This window comes from Pristis pectinata, chromosome 9, assembly GCF_009764475.1.
Source record: "Pristis pectinata isolate sPriPec2 chromosome 9, sPriPec2.1.pri, whole genome shotgun sequence".
NCBI classification, from domain to species: Eukaryota; Metazoa; Chordata; class Chondrichthyes; order Rhinopristiformes; family Pristidae; genus Pristis; species Pristis pectinata.
The window spans coordinates 87,897,937-87,921,160 of record NC_067413.1 but is presented as its reverse complement, the minus strand read 5'-3'; the positions used below and the strand labels follow the sequence as shown (position 1 = coordinate 87,921,160).

The 23,224-nt window shown below is 38.5% G+C and overlaps 1 protein-coding gene across 4 annotated transcripts; it reads right to left on the bottom strand.

Annotated features, from left to right (window-relative positions):
* Positions 1-736: 736 nt before the first annotated feature.
* Positions 737-21,308, bottom strand: gata6 (GATA binding protein 6). 4 transcript variants are annotated; one of them, XM_052023039.1, is made up of 7 exons: positions 21,126-21,308; positions 18,810-19,716; positions 11,355-11,566; positions 4,684-4,809; positions 4,122-4,209; positions 3,904-4,025; positions 737-1,789 (listed from the first exon to the last, which is right to left on the bottom strand). In XM_052023039.1, exons 2-7 carry the CDS (start codon positions 19,678-19,680, stop codon positions 1,727-1,729), a joined length of 1,482 nt encoding a protein of 493 aa, XP_051878999.1. In that variant the 5' UTR covers positions 19,681-19,716; positions 21,126-21,308; the 3' UTR covers positions 737-1,726. The 4 variants fall into 4 exon arrangements, with proteins under 4 accessions (XP_051878999.1, XP_051878998.1, XP_051878997.1 ...); XM_052023038.1 differs by lacking the exon at positions 21,126-21,308 and adding an exon at positions 20,515-20,688 and having other exon boundaries at positions 11,400-11,566; XM_052023037.1 differs by lacking the exon at positions 21,126-21,308 and adding an exon at positions 20,515-20,637.
* Between the last annotated feature and the right edge of the window lie 1,916 nt (positions 21,309-23,224).

The window sequence follows — 23,224 nt, the reverse complement described above, 5'->3', positions numbered from 1 at the left end:
CAGTCCCACTGGTGTTTCATTGATGTCTGGAAGTAGATCTGAATCTGATGGCAATGTGCAAAATGCATGCCTAGATTACATGCATCCAAAGCCCAAAAGATTGACAGCAGCTGTTTGCATTGTTGCATTTGTTCTCTTGCCTCCAAGGCCTTGTATAAATAACTCATGTTACTGTTTCCCAACACCCTGTAACCAGCTATATACACTTGCTTGTAGCTAACTTTTGATCAGATGTCACCTCTTTGTGTCAACCTTTTTCAAGTTCAAATAATACCACCAACTGGAGTTGATTTGCTTTGTAGTTGTGCAGAAAATGTGTGTTTTGTTGTTCATTCATCCATCTGATATTTCTGTATTTTCTTTAAAGTTATCAGGTTAAATATATTCAATCCACTCAAAGTAAATCACCATTGTACTAAATTTCAAAATTAACATGCAAATGTTAAATGCACAATGTTAGCTGTACTAATATCAATAATGGTTACTAAGCATGATGAAACCACAGTACGTTACTATGTGCATATTTGAATTGGTAACCAATATAAGTTAAAACAAGAAAGTCAGACAAATGTAAAAACAGTCTTCCAATTACAATCATTATTTAATAATTCACAATCAAAAAGTATCATATTTTTGTTCCTGAATTAGAAATCTGAAGATCATTTTGTGTTTCACTGAAAACTGTTATAACTAGTTATAGAACAATAAAGTATAAGAGACCAATAATATTTTCAAAAAAAGTCACCTTTTAATCTGTTTTCAAGGAACAAATAACAAATACAAGCAATGACAATAAAAATGCATGGACTGGGCTAAACACCAGTTTGTCTTTTTATACACTTTGCATTATCAGAGCCAACAATCCTCAAGACAATTGTTTCAGTAAAGTATTTACACTTCATCACATAGGTAGTAAAGTTTGCATTTCATTTTGTCTTGCATATATTTAACCTATAGACAGGCAATATTGACGTGTTTATATTTTACAAAACTTACAAAAGGTAATACAACATCGAATTTACCTGAGAGGAAATTTGTTCTTAACATAATGTTTCTTTTCCCAAACTACCAAAAAGACTACACGGATGATTCTTAAAAGACAGAAAATGAATGAAGTATCCTGTTACAGATACAGACTTAGTTATTGTCTTTAAATTACATAAGTACCATTAACTTAGAAGGTTTACATTCATTACAAGAAGGTTATTTAATTTTGAACCATTTTGATTTAACACTGATTGCTGCAATGCTAATTGCATTTTGTTTTGTACAATGAAGTTTTCATTATGTGGAAGAATGCATCCGCTTGTTACCCTGTTTCATAAACATTGACTACCGTGAAGTCAATGACTACAATGGGAACTTTCAGAATTCACACTGCATTAACTAACCTTCATTGTCAGTTGTCATTTCAAATATAATTTGTTTCCACACAGAATCATTGCAGGAACAAACCGAAACAGTAATGTGGGAGGTTTGTTTCCATCAGGCACACCAGCGAAAGTGAGGTAATGTCAGTTTACTCTTGACTACAGTACTGAACACTCCTCAGTTGTTTCTTCACATCAGTTTTAGCATCTGGTCCATCGGTATTCTGAAAGTACTCATTACAGCTTTTTGTTAAATAAAACTAAACGGATCCAAAATAAACAGGCAGCTTTACTAGCTGCTGGAGGACGTGCCTTTCTTTGGAGATAGGGCGGAAATTATGTTCAGAGATGTGCTGTTATCTGACTCCATGGAGCTGTTCATCGTCTGTCCACATTGCCTGCTGGAAGGGCTGATACTCCTGCAAAGTTGAAATCAGTAGAAAGAAAAGAGTAAGAGAAAGTCTGGCAAGTGTTCCCTTCAATCAAAACTTGTAAAACTAGAATATGTGCCTTTTTTACTGCTTATGATTTTTTTTCCATTTTTAATTGGCAAAACATCTGATAATATGAAATATGCTGAGCCCAGGATGATTTAAAAATACAGTATATACATAAGGAAGGGGTGGTGAGTCAATTAGAATTATAGTGCCCCACCAAAACTAACTGACAGGAACACAAATTTCTGATGCAGTGGTTTGATCCTGCATAGCCCTATTCTTGCTCTACAAACTTAAGTGCACTACTTCCTGGGCTGCTGCTCTCTCCATGGCCTGACATTGCTGAGACTGGCCAGTCAACAAAGATTAGAGCACACATTAGATTGCATCTAAGCTGAGTGACATGTTGTGCTATGCCACATAACCAAACAAATGCAACTGGCTTCAAATACAAAATCCGTTAGCAAGGTGAAGGACTGTTCAAATAAAGCTTTATTTTAATGAGCAAGGTATGTAAGTGCACCGAAAATTAAACAGTAATGTCATTTACCTAGCTCTCAAAGGAGAACTTAGCACAAAAAAATTTCCTCATTTCACCTCAGGTGAGAAACGACCTTACTACCAGCAAATTTTGTTAAGTCATTAACTCAGTTCTCTCTTTATTTTTCTTAATAAGTAACAGCCCTTAAAAAAGACATCTTTTCTCAAATATTCTCCGAAAGAAAAGTTTTGAATGTGCAAGAGAGAAGCAGTTTGAACTAAGCCTTTCTGAAGCTGATGATTAACTATTTTGACCAAACAGAGAAATTTGCTAATAGAATTGTACAACTTATCTGATTTCTATCAATACACATCCCTAAAAATTAAGCATATTCTAAGTCTGTGATAAACTATCCATGGTTTCATTAAAAAATTGGCTTCTTATCCTTCCCAGTTTAAGGAATCAAAGAACATTTCAGTAAGGGAAGCCATCCACTAAACCATGTGGATATAGCTATCAGCTGCCAATCACAGCAACTGAATGTCTCTCAAATAATCAAGATCTTTGTCTTCAATCTTTTTTTTGATTTTGGTAACCAAACTAAACAGAATAAGATGTTTTGGGATCAGAGTAGACTATATTCTGAACATGGCATACTTCAATTTATATACACACTAGCAATTCAGGCACAGTAGTGTAGCGGTTAACGTAATGCTTTACAGCACCAGTGACCCAGGTTCAAATCCGGCTGCTGTCTGTAAGGAGTTTGTATGTTCTCCCCATGTCTGCATGGGTTTCCTCCGGGTGCTCTGGTTTTCTCCCACATTCCAAAGATCTACAGGTTAGGAATTTGTGGGCATGCTATGTTGGCGCTGGAAGAGCGGCCACACTTGCGGGCTGCCCCCAGAACATTACACAAAAAGATGTATTTCACTGTGTTTTGATGTACATGTGACTAATAAAGATATCTAATCTAATCTAATATAGTTGATTGTTCTATTGTATGTCCAGTCAGGAAGACATCTTTTAATAGGGTGAAATAAAATAAGAAGGGAGGATTTTGCATATAGAATAAAAACCAGCATAGGCCTGCTGGGTCAAATGTCCTGCTTCTGTATGGTGAATTACATGTAAAGCTTATTCTGCCGTCAGCACTTTTTAAATTTACCTTAGATGCTTTTACACTATTTATTGTTCCTTTATTTTACAACATACTAAAAGTAAATTTACTTTGTTACTTTCTGCCTGCTTAGACTTCATCAACCTCATTTTGCAGGCACTTGGCTGCCTTGTTAATTTTGATCTTTCAACTTTGAGCAGTGGAGTGAATCAAAGTAATTGCCATAGTTTTCAAATCTGCACACTCCCCATAATAAAAAATATTGGCAATACCCCAGAGCTATTTTACATAATTCTTGTCTTAAAGATTTCCACTCCATTGACAAAAAAAATTCATTACCACTTTTCTTTTTTTTGGTGAGTATTACTTCAATCTGAAAAAGCTATTTATTTGTTTATATGACTGAGAATTTCTGACTATGCATAACTTCTATAAATAGTGTCTGCTTTTAATAATGCAAATAACAAATTAGAAGGTTTGTAATGAAAAGCTTACCCCTGAAGTTGCAACTGTGGTCTGGCCAGAGGGTGAGCAACTTTTCACCCTAGGAATCTCCTCCTGATTGGATGTAGACGATGATGAGGAAGATGGAGTCATGGTGACTGTATTGCTTGTACCTGACAAACATAATTTAAACCAATGAGGCATCTTGTTAAAGGTGGATATAATACTTAATCTTTCAGGATTCTTTCAACTAATAATCTCAGACTCACTTGAAGTGCTCTTGGACTTGTTTAAGTTTTTAGGTTTTCTTTTTCTGGTCTGGATTCCCTCTTTCTTCATTGCCAGAGGCCTTGGAACCTTTGGATATGAAGGAAAATATGTATCTAAAACTAAAACTGATTGTGCAATAACCAACTAAGAAACAACAAAAGTTAAGCATTTTAGACTAAAAGATTTTCATTTTGGTGCATTGGAAAATTTATAATTCTTAAATGATTATGTAGCCTTATGACTAATGACTACATTCCATTGTTAAATGTAATAGGATATTTGCAAACAATTTACTGTTACAGATACAAATTAATATTCTCTGAAGCATAGCTGTTTGAACAAAAGCCAAACAATTCAAGATAAAATATTTTTTCCTTGATGCCATTAGTATATGAATATACTCAAAACAAGTCAATTTATTTGTCTTTTCTGAACAGATGAAATGCAGTCATTACAAAGTTTACATGCCTGTTAATTCTATCCGCAACTAGTTCCTTGAAATTCCCCCAATGTAGAAAATTCCTGATATTCAATTGGTCTCTAATGGAGAAAATAACATACCCCATGAAGTTTCATGTAAAGCCCACAAGCATTGCAGACAGGCTCGCCCTCTGCATTCCTGCGCCATAAAGTGGTGGTGGTTGTATGACAGTTGGCACAAGCCAGGCCAATCCGTCTGGTTGAGGACTGCAAGATAATAACACACAAATAACCAGACTATTGTATACATGATGCACAAATTATAGAAGGTTACAGTTACAATTATTGTAATCAATTTTTTTCAGTTAATACCATAACCTTGTACCTCTAAAGTGTTCAGAAATTGGCTGCAAAATGTAATCTGGTGAAGCAAAGCCAAAGTATATAAATTATAGGAACATGAGTGGGACATTTAGCCCCTCAAGCCTGTAATGTCATTTAATGAGCTTAAGACTGACCTATGACCCAACTCCAAATATCTGGATATTCCTTACTATATAAAGGATTAACAAAAATTTCTCAAATCTCAAATTTAAAATTAACAATCAACCCATCATAAACTTAAATAGAGAGTCATTGAGTCATAGAGTTGTACAGGTCTGTCGGCCGACTGGATCGAAACCAACTTTCTGTACATCCACACTAATCCCATTTGTCTGTATTAGGGCTGTATCCTTTTCTGCCTTGCCTGTTTAAATGTCTGTCTACTTGCCTCTTAAATATCGTAGTTGTATCTGATTCCATCAGCCCCTCTGGCAATGCATTCCAGATATCAACCACTCTCTGTGTAAAAAACTTACTGTTCAGATCCCCTTTAAAAGTCCTACCTCTCACCCCAGTTTTGACTATCTACTCTTATCAATGTCTTTCATAATCTTATATACTTCTATCAGGTCACACCTCAGCCTCCTTCACTCCATGGAAAACAAGCCCAGCCTATTCAGTCTCTCCCCATAACTAAAGTCCACCAATCCAGGCTACATCCTGGTGAAATTCATCGGCACTCTCACCAACACAATCAAACCTTCCTAAAACGTTGCGACCGTAACTATACACAAAACTCCAATTGCAGCCTATCTCTTATATTCTGTGACCCTACCTATGAAGACAAACATGCCATATGTCTTCTTCACCACCCTATCTATCTATATTGGCACTTTCATGGAACTATAGACTTGGACCCTGAGATCTCTCTGTTCATCATCATTCCTCAGTGCCTTTCCATTTGCTACATTTATCCTAACCCAATTTGACTTCCCAAAATGCATCACCTTGCACTTGCCAATGCTCAACCCAACTTTCCAACTAATCTATATCCTGCTATAGATTTAGACAACCTTCCTCGTTATCCACAATACCACAGATGTTCATGTCATCTGCATACTTACTAATCATACCTCCTACATTCACATCCAAGTTGTTAGTATATTTCACAACAGCAACAGTCCCAGCATTGATCCCTGTGGTACAACACTAATCACAGACTTCCAGTCGGAAAAACATCATTCCACCATTACTCTCTACCTCTTATGAAAAACATTCCAAACTTCTACCGAATTTTGGGTGCAGATATGTTTCCTTGCCTTGTCCCTGATACAACTGGCTTTCATTTTTAGACCATGACTCCTAGGCCTGCAGTCCTCAGCCAGTGAAAGCAGTTTCCAACTTTATCTACCATTAATATCCTGAATATTTCAATCACATAATTGAATCAATTCCAGGGACTAGAACCTTATTTTGTGAAATTTCTCACCATAATATAATCAGAGTACAGGCATCTTTCAGGATAAATCTACACTGCAACGTATTCCAAGGTCAATTTATCCTTTCTAGCTTGCAGTACCTGTAACTGATCATAATACTCCACATATGGACCTTACAGATCTGTAGCATAACCTCTATCCTCTTGAATTATAGCCTTGCAGCTATATCGACTGGTATATCATTAGATTGTTTTCTGTACCTGTCCATAACATTTTAATAATGTGTTTACATTACTTAACATTTAGACATTTTATGTAACTCCTGAATAAGGGACAAAATAATAATTGGGCTAATGCAAACATTTTGAGGTATTAATCATAAACAGAGCAAGACTGACTCAATAGACAATACCAGTGAATATATTTATAAGCCTTTTAATCCTCTGTTGACAACATACTACATTGTTTCCCTTCAGTCCACTGGAAACAAAATATGACAAAAACTTCATCAGCAGCACAATGTCTATGATAGTACTCATTTTTACTTTTTCAATTTCACTTTATTTAAAGGACACTTTTGCAGTAAATTATAGATTACTAATACAGGCAAACTATTAATCTGGATTATATTTTGAAAATGTTATCGAATTTGTATCTGGGTGAGGTTCCACTCCATAGTGAGAAAGCACCTACATCAGTCAAATTCAAAGAGAATATACAAAGAAAACACAGCTTTGTTCTTCGGAATATTATCAAAGTTTACCTTCAACCAGGTGTATGTTTAACCAATTACAACCAACGTAATTTTTATTGGGTTACAGAGTTGTTTCATTGCTCTGACATCGCAGCCACATAAAACATGCATTATAACTGAATTGGTTCAATTTCAGGCTTTGACTGAAGATGTGAAGCCCCCTAGGTTAGTGACACCATATGCCAGCCTGTCACATTGGATCCAGTAAAACTCAACCAGAAGGAGTACAGATAAACTTCACAGCGAAAACTTATGTGGTTCCACATTTGGTTTTAGTCGCTCAAAAACTGCTGAAAATACTAATGGCTATTTTACATCATATGTTGCTATTAGTGCTTAAAAATCCTTGCTATTTATGGTGAGCTCAGCAATAAATTGGGGGTTCTACTTTCTTACCAATTGCTGGACAAGGTGCAGAATTCTACAATCAGTCTTGCAAAAAATAAAAAGAAATTGTCATCTTACTGTTAGCCTCCACCTTGTGGGCTAGATTTGTGCCATAAGTGTGTAAGAATTTCACTGCTGCCTTTAGAGCTGATAATTTGTGTCTTGAGACCCTGTTTAAATGACATGTCTTATGGTCCTAACATGCTACTCAACTTGAGGGCCAAGAATGGACAATAAAACAATATTACTCCCAAAAGTTGTTCAAAGACTTTTTAACTGCTCAGTTTTAAATTTTTGCCCTTTTTAACCTTCTGTGCCTTTCTATTCTTAAGCTAATAATTATCCTTCTCTTTATTTCTCTTAGTGTACCTAAGTTTGATTGAAATCTATTCAATTTGCTTCTTTTGTTTGTTATTTTTTTCTCTATCCTTAGGGAAAATTGTCATTGTCAATAATGTATTATATAGCTTGATGAACCCAAGCTCCCAGATATCCCTATGTTGCAATTACATAGTTTATTAACTGGCCTTCTTGCAGTGCAAAAATAATACAATCTGACCAGTGAGGTAAAATATCCAACTCTAGTGAGTTCTGGGCCAAAATTCATAAATCTATCGAAAGCACTTTATGGAACTCTTTCATTGTGTTTACGATGATATTAAATTCCCTAGTATTCCCGGATACTACATTGGTTTAACCTGCAAAAATAACATCAAATACTTTCAACCTGTTTTGCAAGATCAGTTGGCAAAGAGGCATTAAACTACCTCTGGCAGACAGCTCCAAAGCAGTCCAACGTAAAAGTGGTTGGTAAAACTGCAATTGGTCATCTTTTTTTCTGGAGATAGACAGTTACACATCTTTCCAAAAGCAGATCACTGATGTGAGCTTGTAAACCCTGCACCTTCATTTTTCCTCTCACTTTAATTCATGGCAACAGTGCCAATTGAGTGTGATAGGCTGACCTCTGACTTCTGCAGGAGCTGGCCTGAGACAGGTCTTCCAGGATACTGCAGAACCATGGCCTAATTTGATGCTCCTAGACATTGCTCTAAGAGAATTCCTCTAGGGTTGCAGGCAACACCAAAACTAAAGCACAAGAATTTAAAATTAAAATTAAATCCCCATTATGGATATAGAAGAGATTAAACATTTGTTATTTGTGTAGGATGTAGGCATTACTGACAAGATCAACATTTATTGAATATCACTAAATGCCCTTGGAAAGGTGGTGAATAGCCATCTTCTTGAAATGGGGTGACAGTGAAAAACATGCAATAGTGGGTTCAGGCTACATATAACAAAGTATGATTTCACTGTACCAAACAACATTTGCAGGGATTAGAAAGAATAATAGAAAGCTACATATCCAAAGATTAAGCAATGTTAAGTAGATGATATAGTCAATTTATTTCTTTTAGCCAAGCACTGTGCTATTTATTTTCTGATTGAGTGACCTTCTTAGTTATAATTCAATTTATTTGGAAAATGTTGGAATTGGATTTTTTAACCTCACTCTTCAGACTTATGAATACAGATCAGCATTAATGAAGCACCTTGCATGACTTCCACCCCACACTCTTGTCAATATGGATTTTCCAGGTAATAATGCACCTGCAATGATGCAAGGTGATTTACTGCCAATGAAGTACTTTTAACATGCAGTCGCCGTTGTAATGTCAGACAGTTTGAATACAGCAGATAATATGTTTTAGTGATGCTGATTGAGGTATACATATTAGCCAAAATACCAAGAAATCTCACTTGCTCTTCTTCAAACTATTGCCATCCACCTTGGAGAGTAAATAGGACCTAGCTTTACTGCTGCCTTCTAAAGGAAGCATCTCTAACAGTGCTGCACTCCAGTGGAGCGTCTAACAGGATGTTTTTTCTCTCTGTGGGGGAAATTGAACCTTCTAATTTGTGACCCAAATGCAAATTACTGCCAATTGATCCCCAGTGGACACTTATAAAGACTAGCGTACAAATGGATCCATAAACTCATCTTTCAACAACTAGGAAGGCAAATTAAATTGTACATTTACTGTTTGCAAATGGAGTCTATGTTCCTTTATGTCTACTTGCTGACTGAAGATTGTAGTAAATTATTAAATACGTCTGAGTTCAAGCCACAGCCTTCATTTCTCTCCACCTCCCTCTGAATTGCATCATTGCAGGTGCACTATTACCTGGAAAATCCATATTGACAAGAGTCTGGGGTGGAAGTTCAAAGTTTAGTTGTGAAGAATGGGGTGGGTATACGTTTAATTGTAGGTAAAATTTCAACATTTTAAATTGCTGTTACATTCTTTTTTAATTATCGACTTGTTCTTTTGATCCAGACCGTGAGTTATCTTACAATAAATCTAAAAATTCCACCTTGTTTTTGCAGTACCAGGGAGCAAAAGTAACCTGGACTCTTACTACAAAACCTAATCCTAATGTGTACAAAAAAAACGCTGCGATTCACTGCCGTGATATGCATTGCCTTTATCTCCTTGTTTTAGCGAGAGCTGTTGTCGTTTAATAATGCAAAGAGAGGAATATTCCCTGTCGCTTTATCTCTCACCTCACGGCGACCATTTGCCTCGTTGAATTAAGTGGCTGAGGGCGTTCAGTGTTTTCCCACAAAAGACTTTAAAGTTTTTTTAAACACAGCAGTTGATGTAATACCCTTTTAAAAATGAGATCGTCAATTGGGAATAGCCCAGTAATTAGAGGAACTAATCAACGCTCTTTAACGAGTTTAACATTGTTAGTAATCAAGCCAGAGAACAGATGCAATAAATGTGATATCAGATTTTGGGGGAAGAAAACTTCTCGTTGGGATAGGTTTTGTTTTATCTTTTGTCTCTGGACTTTATTTAACACCACACTTGCTTTATGCAGTACGTCGCACGCAAATGTCAACAAATTTTCGTCACATCGTGCCAGACTCTTTTAATTCCATGGCAGCAAGGAGAAAAAAAGCACAAAAAAAGAGCATAAACCCTTTCATGGCCTCATTATGAAAATTACATCTCTTTACCTTTAGTTTTTCTGTTTACAGATTAAAAATAATTTAATTCCTTTTCAAATACAAAGAGTGCTGGCTTTAGATTACCGAAGACTGGTTAGCCTAGTCGATTCAAGGATTGAAATACACAGTTCTACTAGACTTGGTTAATCTAAAATTAGAATTAGCAGAAATCTGGGGGAGTTGGTTGTGTTTTGCCTAATAGAGAAGATTCGGCCATAACGACAGGACTGTAGTGCATTTCCAGTTAGATGTTGTTTTCATTTTCGATTTACAACATTGTTAGTTTCTCCACATTAAATGCTATCCATAAAATGATGCGTTTATCCATTTGTGCGTTTATGTGAGCAAATTTACATTTTAGTGATCATCCATGAAAACCGGACTGGCACGTCATAGAAAACGTGAATAGACCTGAAATGTTTGACAACACTATTTGTATTTTTATATATTTCTAAAATGTGATTTAATAGGAAACGTGGTATGTATAGAAATGAGTTCTGGGATGTATCTATATACTCCTGGAAAATCCTGTATTGGGACAGACCCTAATTAAAATATAATTGTTTAGAGCGGCTGGTCTTTGTACGGTTGGGTAATATCATAATAAGAGAATCCTTTGCAATCACAGCACAATCTTCTAAAATACATGTAAAAAGTTGATGTGTGCAACCCGCGATGCACTGGTAAATGTTTTCAAGTACAAAGAGTACTAGTTTTAGATTATTTAGCCCAGCCGATTATGGGATTGAAATGCACAATTTTACTAGACTGGATTAAAGACGCAAGTGTCTTTTTTCTCTAATTAACAGAAGCTTAACCTTTGCATCATATTCTTGGAAGTATAGCTGCCTGACAGACTCAAGTTATCACTCATATTTAAAGGTAGTACCTGCTGTATCTGGATTGGACTGGCGGGGTTACATAAGCCGCTTACCATTCTCTTCTGAGGTTTGATAAGAGGTCGGCTGAGTCCGTTCATCTTATGGTACAAACCGCAGGCGTTGCACAAGTAATGGCCAGTGCCGTCGCGCCGCCACAGGGGAGTGGACATGGAGCCACAGTTGACACACTCGCGGGCTTCGGACAGCTCGTCCAGCAGCTCTGCCGTCCACGAACAAAAATAAATAAATATAAATTATTGAAATAACGTGCACAACATATTCTATGTTCATGTAAAATAATTCCAATGAATCAATGTTCATCCATGTCTACATTATAATTGCGGACTACACTCTAAAAATATTTCATTGTGTGAAAGGCACTTCGGTGGGTCCTGAAATGCTTTTGAAAAGCAAACTTTTCCTCTTGACCACCTCAGTATTTACTAAATCACAAGAAGGGTTTTGAATGATCTGTGAAAAGATTTTTTTCTCAATGAATAGAATCCTGTGCTCCAATGTTGCATATATTTTAAAATCATAAAAAAATTTAACATTGAAAATTACCTATAGAAATGTCTTCTCATATTTGTTCTCCGTTCGAAGAAAGTTTGAATTATTATTTTCACGTTCAACTCTTTGAGTTTCAACGCTTTATTTTGTTTCAGTGCGTTTGTTCAGATTACCACATTGTGCCGGGTCCTTTCCCAGAACCTTGGGGTGAAACCCTTTAGTGAGGAAGTGGTTCGGCCATTGCAATAGGGAGTTGATTTGCTGTGACAAAAGTACTTACTGAAAACAAAGGCCTGGTTTAGAGTAAAAGTTAGGTTCGTTGACAAACATGTAAAAAGTAAGCTTCGGTCTGATTTTATTCTCTCCGGTTTTTCGGAAGAGGTAACTTCCCGCGAAACTAAATGGATTATCTCGTTCAATAAAACTGTTGGAATTGTAGAGGAAAGCATTACATAGGTATCCGATGGCATTATTACAGAGATATTTATCTGTACAATTTCCCTAATGAGTGCCCATGCTTACTGGAAGGTTTTTTTTTAAACACAAAACGTGACCTCCCGCCTAACTGGAGTTATACCACATCGAGTTCCAAGTCTAAACAGCACTAGCGGTGACCCCTGAGCTCTCTCTGGTGAGTTGGGGAATAACTGACTTCACTGCTTTGCTGTTTTTGCCAACCTGAGCACTCAGGAGAACCTTGGCACCTAGATAACAAACCTGCCGACAAATCTATTTAAAACAAATAACGCCACGTAGATAAATGGGACATTTACTCTCCGGCCGGTTGGCCACATTTTCTGCCTTCGATTCATCCAAATCATGTTAAACAAAGGGGTCGACTTATTGTTACTTTAAGTGCTTGTCATATCAGTTTGTTCTTCCGGCATTGCCCTTGTCGATTGTAGTGAAGACCAGCGGTTCTAAACTGACTAGAAACTTCCTTTCGGCTAATCAATGCAGTCGCTGGATGCAGGGTGCCGGTCAGTGAACAGAATGTGATGGCAAATACGAAGTCACAAAGTGAAGTGTATTTCGTTAAATACAAAGATTTCAATTTGAATAAACATTCAGCCCCAACTAAATTGGTGAAGCATTAAGGCTAAATTCAGAATTAGCTCTCCTTTGTGAATGTTTTTGATGTACATTAATGTATATCTTGGAGAAAATATAATTCTACAAATTGGGTCAAACGAGAAATCTAACAGTGAAAAATTAACCAGTGATGAAGTCCCTCCCAAAGTGAATGTGTATGTATATTGTAATGAACAAGAGAAAATGCTAGAAACACTCAGCAGGTCAGACCACATCTGCGGGTTAACGTTGTGGCGAAGGCTCTTCGACCTGAACCGTTAACTCCGTTTCTCTTCCCGCAGATGCGGCCTGACCTGCTGAGTGTTTCCAGCATTTTCTGCTTTTATTTTGGCTTTCCAGTATCTGCAGGTTTTTTTACGCCTATGTATACTGTACTGATTACTACAAAAATAATATGGCATGTAGGGTGGGCGTTTGAAATTAAACGTTTCAATGCATGCTGCCTCCCCCGCTGAGTATTTCCAGTAATTTCTATTTTGAATTCACAGGCGTGAAAACATCAGGGACAAAGAACCAGACCCGATAGATGTTTCTGTTAAAATAGAAACCCTCAGCATACCCGCTTTGTTCAGACGGAGAACATTCACGAAGTATATACGGTTTCTAAATGTTAATGTGTTGTAAACGCGCATTCCTTTCCTGTAAAAGAGATTGCTACACGTCTGACAATCATTCTCGTCTTTTCATCTTTGTATCTATAGTGTAAATATGATTCTGGCCGGGTAAACATCTGGATAATTAACAATCGTCTTTCCTTTCCCAAATACAGCGGGTCTGCCCTTCATTGCAAACAGTTGCTACAGTTTTGCAGTAAATGTAACCGAACCGCAATACTTCAGATTGTCAACGCCTTATACGGCGATTACTTAAAACAAAACCCTCGGTTGGAAATGAATTAACCCCCATCCTGCCTCCAACATTCAGCACCCTGCTGTTCGGTCCAGTACTGCTGGTAGTCCAAGCCTGGGCCACTGTTATCTGGCAGTTTTCAAGTGAAGGAACACGCGCTCTCCGCACTTTTCTCCGACCTTATAAAAGCGCTCGACCTACAGCCTCGGGCTATAAATCAATTCCGCTATAATGCCATCAAATAAGACGGCTGGACCTTCCTATAATTGTCCTAGTTAATAACGATGATAAATGAATGGGGAATCCCCGTGGGATTCATAAACGAAATAATCTTATTTTAGAAAAAAACTCTTCTTACTACTGATACTGTACTGTTATAACAGCGTGTTTAATTTCAAAATTATATTTTCAGACAGCACAACGCTTTCCCCTTCAAAATCTTGATCATTTCTTTCACGAAGATGGCCGGAGGGGACACAGGGAGGTGTAAGGTCCTGCTTAGGGACTGCCGCGAAAATGTTGGGAGGATTTAATGTAACCTGCAAATCTACACTACAAAGAATTATTCGAGACAATGTCTCCCAAATCGATCACTCCAACAACAAACATCAAAGCAGCGAAAGGAGAGAATTAATCCTTCAGATATATATTCGCAGCAGTTGCTGTATAAAAGCTGTCTTCAAACAAGCTGAGGTGTTTCCACAGTCTAACAGTTTACTTTTCGGGTAGTTTTAAAGTTAATTGGTTTAGCACAATGGTTTCTACACTTACAATGCGCTTTAATATCTAACTGAAGGGATGTAACAATGGTGGCTCCAAAGTGAACAAGGAAATTAACGTCTGGATCAATTGCCAAATGGTGCAGGTTTGCATTGAAAGGTGATTATCACCGTCTTGGCTGTAGGTAGCAAAACGGTGAGGATTGTTATAAAAAAACGACAGTGTGCTAAACGCAAGGGACAAATTACTGCAAATTCTGAAAGCGTGAAACATGAAACAAATTGCAGAAAGAGCCTAGACGACAGGCCTCAAAAGCCTGGTTCAATGCAGAGGAATATCTCCTTCTGCTCAAACGATGAAATTATTGCTTCTACAATTATATCAGCATTCAACAAGGCGTCAATAAAACTGAACTCTTTTCAGTCCTGATTTTTTTTAGAGTGCATGTTTGGATTTTACAGACCATATTATTTCTCGACAGAATTTATATTCCAAAGACAACATACAGTCCCTAATCACGGAGGAGACTTTAGGTCGCATTTTGATTGGTTGAAATGTTTCTGTATATTGTCTCCCTCAACCCCAACTCCACAAGAAAACTGAGAAAGCAGCTCCCAATTGCATTACTGAAAAAAGCAGAAGAAACTTCATGAACCCATTTTCCATGTCGTTGCACAATGCTTGTCAGCCCAGGGAGAAACATAAATTACATTTCATAAGTTTCGGACTGATGGTATTTGTAATTAGTCCATTTAGGACTGAAATTAACTAAATCCCATCTCCTAGTCCTCAATTCTTATTTTTTCATCAGTTGATCCAAAAATGTGGCTGCCACGTTGGAGATTTTATAAAACTGATCTATTCTGTTTAGTTTATAACTTATTGTAAAATAACTTGCTCCTTTATCTGCAGTGATCTTATAAAAACTTAACACTGAAAGATTCTGTTCACTATAAATTGTGCAACCATCCAACGTGAAATATTGTAAAGAAAACAATCACCAGATACCTTCAGTAGAGAACTATTTTTTTTAGTTTACCTGGTCTAACCTCGAATTGCATATTTGCAAAAACAGAATGTTCGTTTAATTTACGCTTTATTTTAAGAATTAATTGTTACAAGTAACGTATAAATTATCATTTCTGTTCAAGATTTTAGATTGTGAAGTATTTGATTGAATAAAGAGTTGCATTTAGTTTGCTTGATTCTGTTTAATCTGAGACTCTGATTGGCAACCCGAATTGATTGGTGATCTATGATTCAGCTGGTTTTACCCCTATGAATACGGCAGAATCCCAAAGTACTGATACTAACACTTCCAACTCGGTACAATGCTGGGCACTTGGAGATGTCTATAGGGGATATCTATCGGATACATAAACCTATTTTAATTCATTACTTCTAAGTTTATACTTAGTGCAATTGTGTTAGTCTTTACTACAAACTGCAATGACATCGTGTTCTTGAGATCATTTTATCCATTAAAATCTGGTCAGACAAGATAAGAATGACTAATGTCACTGAAAGGAGCATATGGAAGAAATTAAACTTGATTTTCGGATTTGCGGTTTGACCTCGGCAACGGGGCTGTTTTAAAATCGTCAATGCTCCGAACCAGCCAAGTTTCCGTAAACGGCGTAAAATAACACACCTACCGTAAAGATAGCTCACAACTTTTTGCATCACTCGTGAGCGGTGGTGTGCCGTTCCTATGGCCTGGGAGGGTGATATTACAATGTCAAGAGTATGCAATTGACAACTCGCCAGGATTATGACAATTTGGTTTACCCATTTATTTAAAGAATTGTTTATATTTTGTTTCGGCAATTTGTTCAGGAGACAAATTTGTTGTAGGCCATTTAATTTTTGACATTGGTTGGAGAGGGCTTAGATTTTAAAATGCGCTTCATCTTAAAAGCAGAACAAATTATAATGTGTTCAACTAAAATGATATTTAAAATTGAAACTAAAATGGAAACAAAAATGCTTTTTTAACCACTGAAGCGCGCTTATTTTTTTCCAAGGAATGACTTTAAATGCCGGTATTATCTTCCATCAGCCTGGACTTTCAGTTTCTCAAATTGACTTAGTTTGGATAATTTCCGTTTTTCTGTATCTTGCTTCGATGTAAGTTGCTTAACTGTCACAGATGGACAAAATCTCAGGCGAACAAAATGCGCTCGCAGGAACAGGATAACGTGAGGGCATGATATGTCACCTGCACGTTTAGGTTTCCAGTGCGGGGTTCAGAGAAAGAAAGTTGCTACTTTCAGTAAATTGTTCCTGGGGAGAGAGGAGTGGTGAAAGCCCGTTATCCCACCCTTTAAAAGATATTACCAAATTACTAATTCAAATACATTGATTACCGGCTGATAAGGAGGTAAATAAAATGATGTCCATTTTTTTAAAAATTCAGTGGACTTCGAAGTCCTCATTTTATTTCCACTGCTAGCTTAGGCAAAGGGGAGGAATTTTTACTCATTTTGTTCTAATATCTGTTATTTTGATCATAAATAGGAGAGCAATACTAGTTCTGTTAGCGCTAAACCGGTGTGTGCCTGACATTACCGATGTTAGACGTCGGTGACGTAAGTACTCCCCCGGGAGTTTAATTCACTATTTCCCATTGTAGTTGGAACTTGCCAGACCTGTCTGAAAAGTTAGGCGGTGTTTGGAGTTCGTTTGCAAGCCCTGATGGTTTGACGCACTTCACAACCACCTTGTTCTGATTTTAGAACCCCGCACAATCATATACGGAAAATAAATGTTTTTAAAATCGGAACATGATAACAACCAGTAACAGTTTTCAGATTAGCTTGTTGCTATTTAATAGACTAGAAGTAGATTTAGATTTGTGTGTGTGTGTGTGTGTGTGTGTGTGTGTGTGTGTGTGTGTGTGTGTGTGTGTGTGTGTGTGTGTTGTATGGGTTCCTGTATCAGCAGTCATTGCATTTAGGTCTTTAACCTAATGTATGCATTTATTGATTTTCGGCGAGGTGAAAACATCTCTATTCCCTAAATATAAACAATAATTTAAAACAACAAATCGCAGTCTAATTTAGTGTCAGTTCCAGAACATGATTCACTAAATGATTAAAATCAAGGATTAACAAGATCCTCATGATTACCTGAAAGACAATAGGTTACAGGAAAGTAAGTGGGAGAGTGGGGCTGATTGAGGCATAAACTTAATGGGCCGACCGGCCTCCTGCTGAACCTTAAGAATTAATGAGAAAAAATATCATGAGATAATGACTGAAATGCACTGATAATGAAATGTTCACAGTGCGCACGAATATTGTTCTGTGTTGAGTAGAAGAGATAATAAATATTATTTCAATGGTTGTAAACCGGTGTTAATGTGGTGTCGAATGAGAGTTGTGAACCTGAATGTGACACTGCGAATGTATCAAAAAAGGAATGATCGTGTCAGTTCATACAACTGGGAGGTCGTTATCGTTTGTGTTTACTAGGCAACACAAATTGATAGTATCAAGTTGTTTGACGTGTGAAATCGCCAATTTAATCGACTACTAATATGATTGCTGCAGTTTTTGTAGGTTTCCAAATTATTGAATGTGTCCAGGAAATGTAACCTGATGCGCTTTCATCTCACGTCCCCCGAATTTAGGTGCACTCGCAGCATTAGAACGGTATTTTGTTATACTTTTGTTTTGAATGTGCTCCAATATTAGCAAAGTTTGTCACATACAGTAACTTACAAATCTGCACTCTTTGTTTAAAATATTCAGATTGACATTCTTACTGAACTGATCTCAAAAAAATATTACACTTGCATTTTGTTCGGATTATATTCATTAATATGACTTTTTGCTTATTTTGACCAGGCTTTGTATACTATGTCATATTTGATTGCAAGATGTCCAGCATACTGACTAATCTATAGCCACATACTGTAGAGTATCCGCCTTCAACTTCTCCTATCCGTGTTTCAAAGCAGTAACGAAACGAAAAGAGCCGTACAGAATTTCGTTCGCTGTATTAAACAGAAGCCAGAAGTCCCTTCATGATGAACACTCCTGACAAATCCAGGAATGTAACTGAGGCTGGAGACCTGCAGTCAAAACCGTTCGATTTCACAAGCAGCAGCAATGCACTAAACTACAACGCTCTCAAGATTTCTGTAATTAAAGAACGTTCCCAGTTCAAGGATGAAGCAGCCCCACCAGTGTACAGCAGAAATGATTATGTGAGAGAGAATAGCGGAGAATAAGTAAACGAATGTCGGTCATAACACAAGTGTGGTGTCTAGCTCGCAGAGGGTGACTTACCTCCATTGGGACCCCGCACAGGTATATTTGTAGGTCTGCTTTGCAAGCTCTGCAGCATTGGATTTTCAAAGGAGCCTGCTGCAGTCCAAGCCGAAGCCAACTGGGGCCCAACGTAAGAAGTGTAAGGGCTGGGGTAAGATCCATTGAGAGGTCTGGCCAAAGGACTCGTGTACTGATCTCTGCCGTTCAGACTGTTACTGTAGCCAGAATCTCGAACAGCTCCGTTTGAAACGGGTGGACTGGGGGAGAAGGAGAACCTGCTGGAAACCATTTCATGAGGTCTGCTGGAGCTGTAGGTTGAGCTTTCCGAGGCCGGTTGAGTCCAGACCGAGTGGTTAGTAACGGGATGACTCTGCTGGCTCGATCCGCTACCTTGGAGATAGGGGATGGTCTGGATCATGGAGCTCACCCTGGTAGTAGGAACGTAGACGGGAGAACTTGTGCTGGAGTGCATGAAGTTGTTAGGAACATCGTGTGGGTAGGTACTCGAACCCGGCACAGATGCCACAGGCAAACTTTGGTACATTTCAATCGACGGATGTGTCACAAATTCCCGTTTTATTCCTCTGGGCAGAAACAGTTTGCCTGTTTGATCCAGATCCGTAATGAAGGTGGCGAGTTCTTGTGAAGTGTGTCCAAAGGGGAGGCAGGCGTCCACTGGCCTCCGCTGCAGGAGGTGGTGCCTCTCAGCGTCCAGTGTGGGCACCGAGGATTCCGCCAACCTCAGGCCTTCTTCTGATCCCGAGCTGCCCTCTCCTCCGCTGTGGTGGCGGCCGGCAAACTTCAAGTAAGGCTGGTCAGGCGGTGAGCTGAGACCGTTTGCTGCGAGGTGCTTTGCCACGTTTGACCAGTCGGGTTCATTCGGGTCCATCCAGGTTCCGAGAAGTCCAAACGCCAAAGTGCAGTCCTGGAGAATGACCCAAAACAAATGGACTGTAAGTGTAAAGGATCAATGACAAAGAGAGAGAGAGAGAGATACACACACACACACACACACACACACACACACACACACACACACACACACCAAGACAGACATTCTCGAGTTAGTTGTTAATTAAATTAACTCGAATCTCCTATTATTGTATGCCCATAGACAAACGGAACAATTGTATCAGACGCTTAAATACCTCTTGCAAAACAAACCCTCGGAACAATTCTGAGTGTTCTTTTTCAGTACAATGCAATTTGATAAAATAGTTAAAGGGTTGAAGAATCATTGACGACTGATCTTTCAAGTGTATTTGCAGGAGGTCACCTGAGGTCTGTCTCTTTTGGCAGACTGCTCTGTGTGGTTCAATCGAAAGATCCCAAGAGTGCATCACTTTAAAGTTCACGGACTCGTCAATGTAATTCAGTTTCTCTAAAATTTGCTTTCTGATTTTGACCATGAAATAGTTACTCGCGGCCTTTTAAACTGGCCCGGGTGAACATTCACTGCCGGTCAAAATAGGAACAAAACTGTGCCGCGCGATCATAAGACTGCCCGCACCCGTAAGTTCCTTCTAGACTGACAATCAAACCCCATCTACTCAAAGGGAAGTTAGGCGACCTTAAAATTCAACAGGGAAAAGTTAAACGCCCCATAAAGGTAACGGAGAGAATGCGTGAGAGAGAGAGAGTGAGAGAGAGAGGGGGCGGGGTGGTTGGGGAAGAGAGCGACAGTCGATGACATAGAATCTACCATACTTCGCCATTTACCAACCTGGTTAACCGGCATAGGTTTTTATACGATACCAGTCCGAGCCATCGCAAACTTTGCCTTCAAATGTTAGGTTTGAAAGACCTTTAGCATTCCTTCCGAACCTAGTTCGCAAGGCAAGCGTGTGACGAAACGTGCTGCAGCCTCGGCTCTGGCGTGTAAAGACGTCCCCCCAACGCTGCGCTATTTGAAGACCTCAATTTATAAAATGACATTAACGCGCAGACTACATCAAATACCAGTTGTCTTGCACTTAGGATCCCGGCTAATAACCAATTGCCCTGACAGAACCGACCAAGACAGATCGGCAACTTGCAAATTGGGAAGTAATTAGATTTCCAAAAGTAGCGAAAGCGCTGAGGTTTCAAAAGATAAGTTGGTCAGAAATTACAGAAACCACACATCGATATAGATAGGCCCAAAACGAACAGTAAGTAATATGTCTTAGTTACGCCAGACTATAGTAAGATAATTCCGAGATAAGAAATATAATAGATAAGAGCTAAAGGCACGATAAATAACCACAAAATCATCCAGTACTATCACAGTCATTATGCTACACTTGAACCAGACCGTCGAGCATCTGAAAAGAGTATGGTAAGTAAGGCGCCGACCTAATGGTGGTTTGCCATCAGTCAGGTGTTTGTAGAAGTCCAGTGTGTCTTAAGACGAGTAAGTCTAGGTTCTGGGCGGTAGAGTGCGTGTCTCTGCTCTCTGCTGAGCTATTTGAGAGGAGGCAGCGCCTTGAGCACAATTCACTGGAAAACTGAAGATCCTGATTGGAAGCACACGGTGCTGACTTAAACACGGGCTCTGCAGCGCCTCCACAGCGGTGCCGGTCCCGACACACAACGTGACCCCAGCAAAACTGGCCCACAAAAAGACTGAAGCTCTCTCTCTCTCTACGCGTCTCGTTTATGTCTCTAGTCTCGCAGATAGGTAGAGACGGGAGGACTGAAGCAATCAGAGACAGGGTGCCAGATACAAAGAGATAACTAGGGATAGAATGTGAAAATGATTGAGTGGAGAGGGGGCAGCAAAGCCTTTGAACTCCGGCGTTAAAGCCGCTAACTAAAAGCACAACCGCTACCTTCAAGGAAAGGAATGTGAAACCGACCTTAAACTCGTAGACATTTTAAAATTAAAAGCGCACATGCATTATAATGCCTCGATACAGGAAAATCAATTAGACAAGACTGATAAACATTCACTGCACCTGTCTTGTGACTATTTCAGTTAATTTAGGCGCGAACTCTTTGGAAGGAATACACTTGCAGACAATGTTAGGTGTGCACCAGCCTCACCACTATTTTGCCTGCGTTGTCTTGTAAAGGACGATCAGCTTCCTGCGATGACGAGAGAAACATTGCCTGGTTTAAAAAAAAATCTTGGTTGGTCTGAGGTCAGGTGCGCAGTTCAAATTCCTTTCATCAATCTTAGCCAAGCCGGCGATGGTGCCCAGGTTTCGAGCGATATTCGAAGATTAAAATGAAAGCGCAAATTTAAAGAAGTAGAGTTTCAGTAAAGACAACCTCTACAAGACGAGATAACGATGTTTTCGTTTTAACTGGTTTATGCACTTAATTAATCGCGGTGAAAATTTGTGTAGAACCAGGGTTGGTAGCGATTGTGGGCAATTGGAGAAACCAGCTATAAACCACGACAATGACACAGACGCAATGTATAGTTTCAGAATGCACGTATCCCTCAAAGTATAAAGCGGAGTTTTATTCCAATCATACAAAACATTGTCTATTCCATTCTGCAAGAACTTTCCGTCTCTGTGCTTCCTTTTGCAGCAACCCTGGCTTATTAAAGCAACAATGCAGTTATCTCCATTCCCCGTTGGCATATCCCACACACAACCCGATCGATACTGCCGTTACTCTTTCAGAAATATCAATATTCCAGCGCCACCATATCTCTGGCAATGTGGGTATTTAATTCTGACACTTAAGTGGTTTGCAATGCGGTTACCATTATCCAACAGCCGAGACATGCTTTTGATTTCGTTATCAGTTTTGTAAAATCCTTACGTACAGTCCTGCGAGGGAGTTGAAATTCTTTTTGTATCGCAGTTTGTTGCATAAGAACAGTTTATTAATTAATAGTCTGTCCTGTTAATTTGTCTGCGACTGGATTCGAATCATTTGTAAAAGTCTGTCGGTTTAGCTAAACCATCTCGGCGTCAGAGGCCTGACACCTTCCATTGACTTGCCAGGGATCCTTCTTTGAACCGTAAGTGATAATTTACTCCCTGGATTCATTACCTAAACTGCACAACGGACAAAGTGCAAATTGAAATAAACATTTAGTCAAATAATCACCAGAGTGACTAAATACATGTTTTAAATTGTGGGATGACAATATAATGAAGCTGTCTGTGTCTCTTGAGTGAGGATGAAAATAGAACAGACCTTCCCTACATGTTTATGGCCTGTAGAATTATAAATATCACCAAGTTTTACATTTTACAGGTAAAATTCTGGTCACCATTTCGGCATCGAAAACTGAACTCAGCGAAAAATATGTTCAGAAAATGGCCCAAATTGCGTTGTCAAAAGTGTTAAAAATGATTGAGTACATGCGTTGGAACTATATATAAATATTTGCATGAATCTTGTATGTTGTACATATATATTGTACATACATATTGTATGTATGTGTTCATAATCACAAGTTGATTTGTTCTGCAATCAAAGAGTTCATTCTA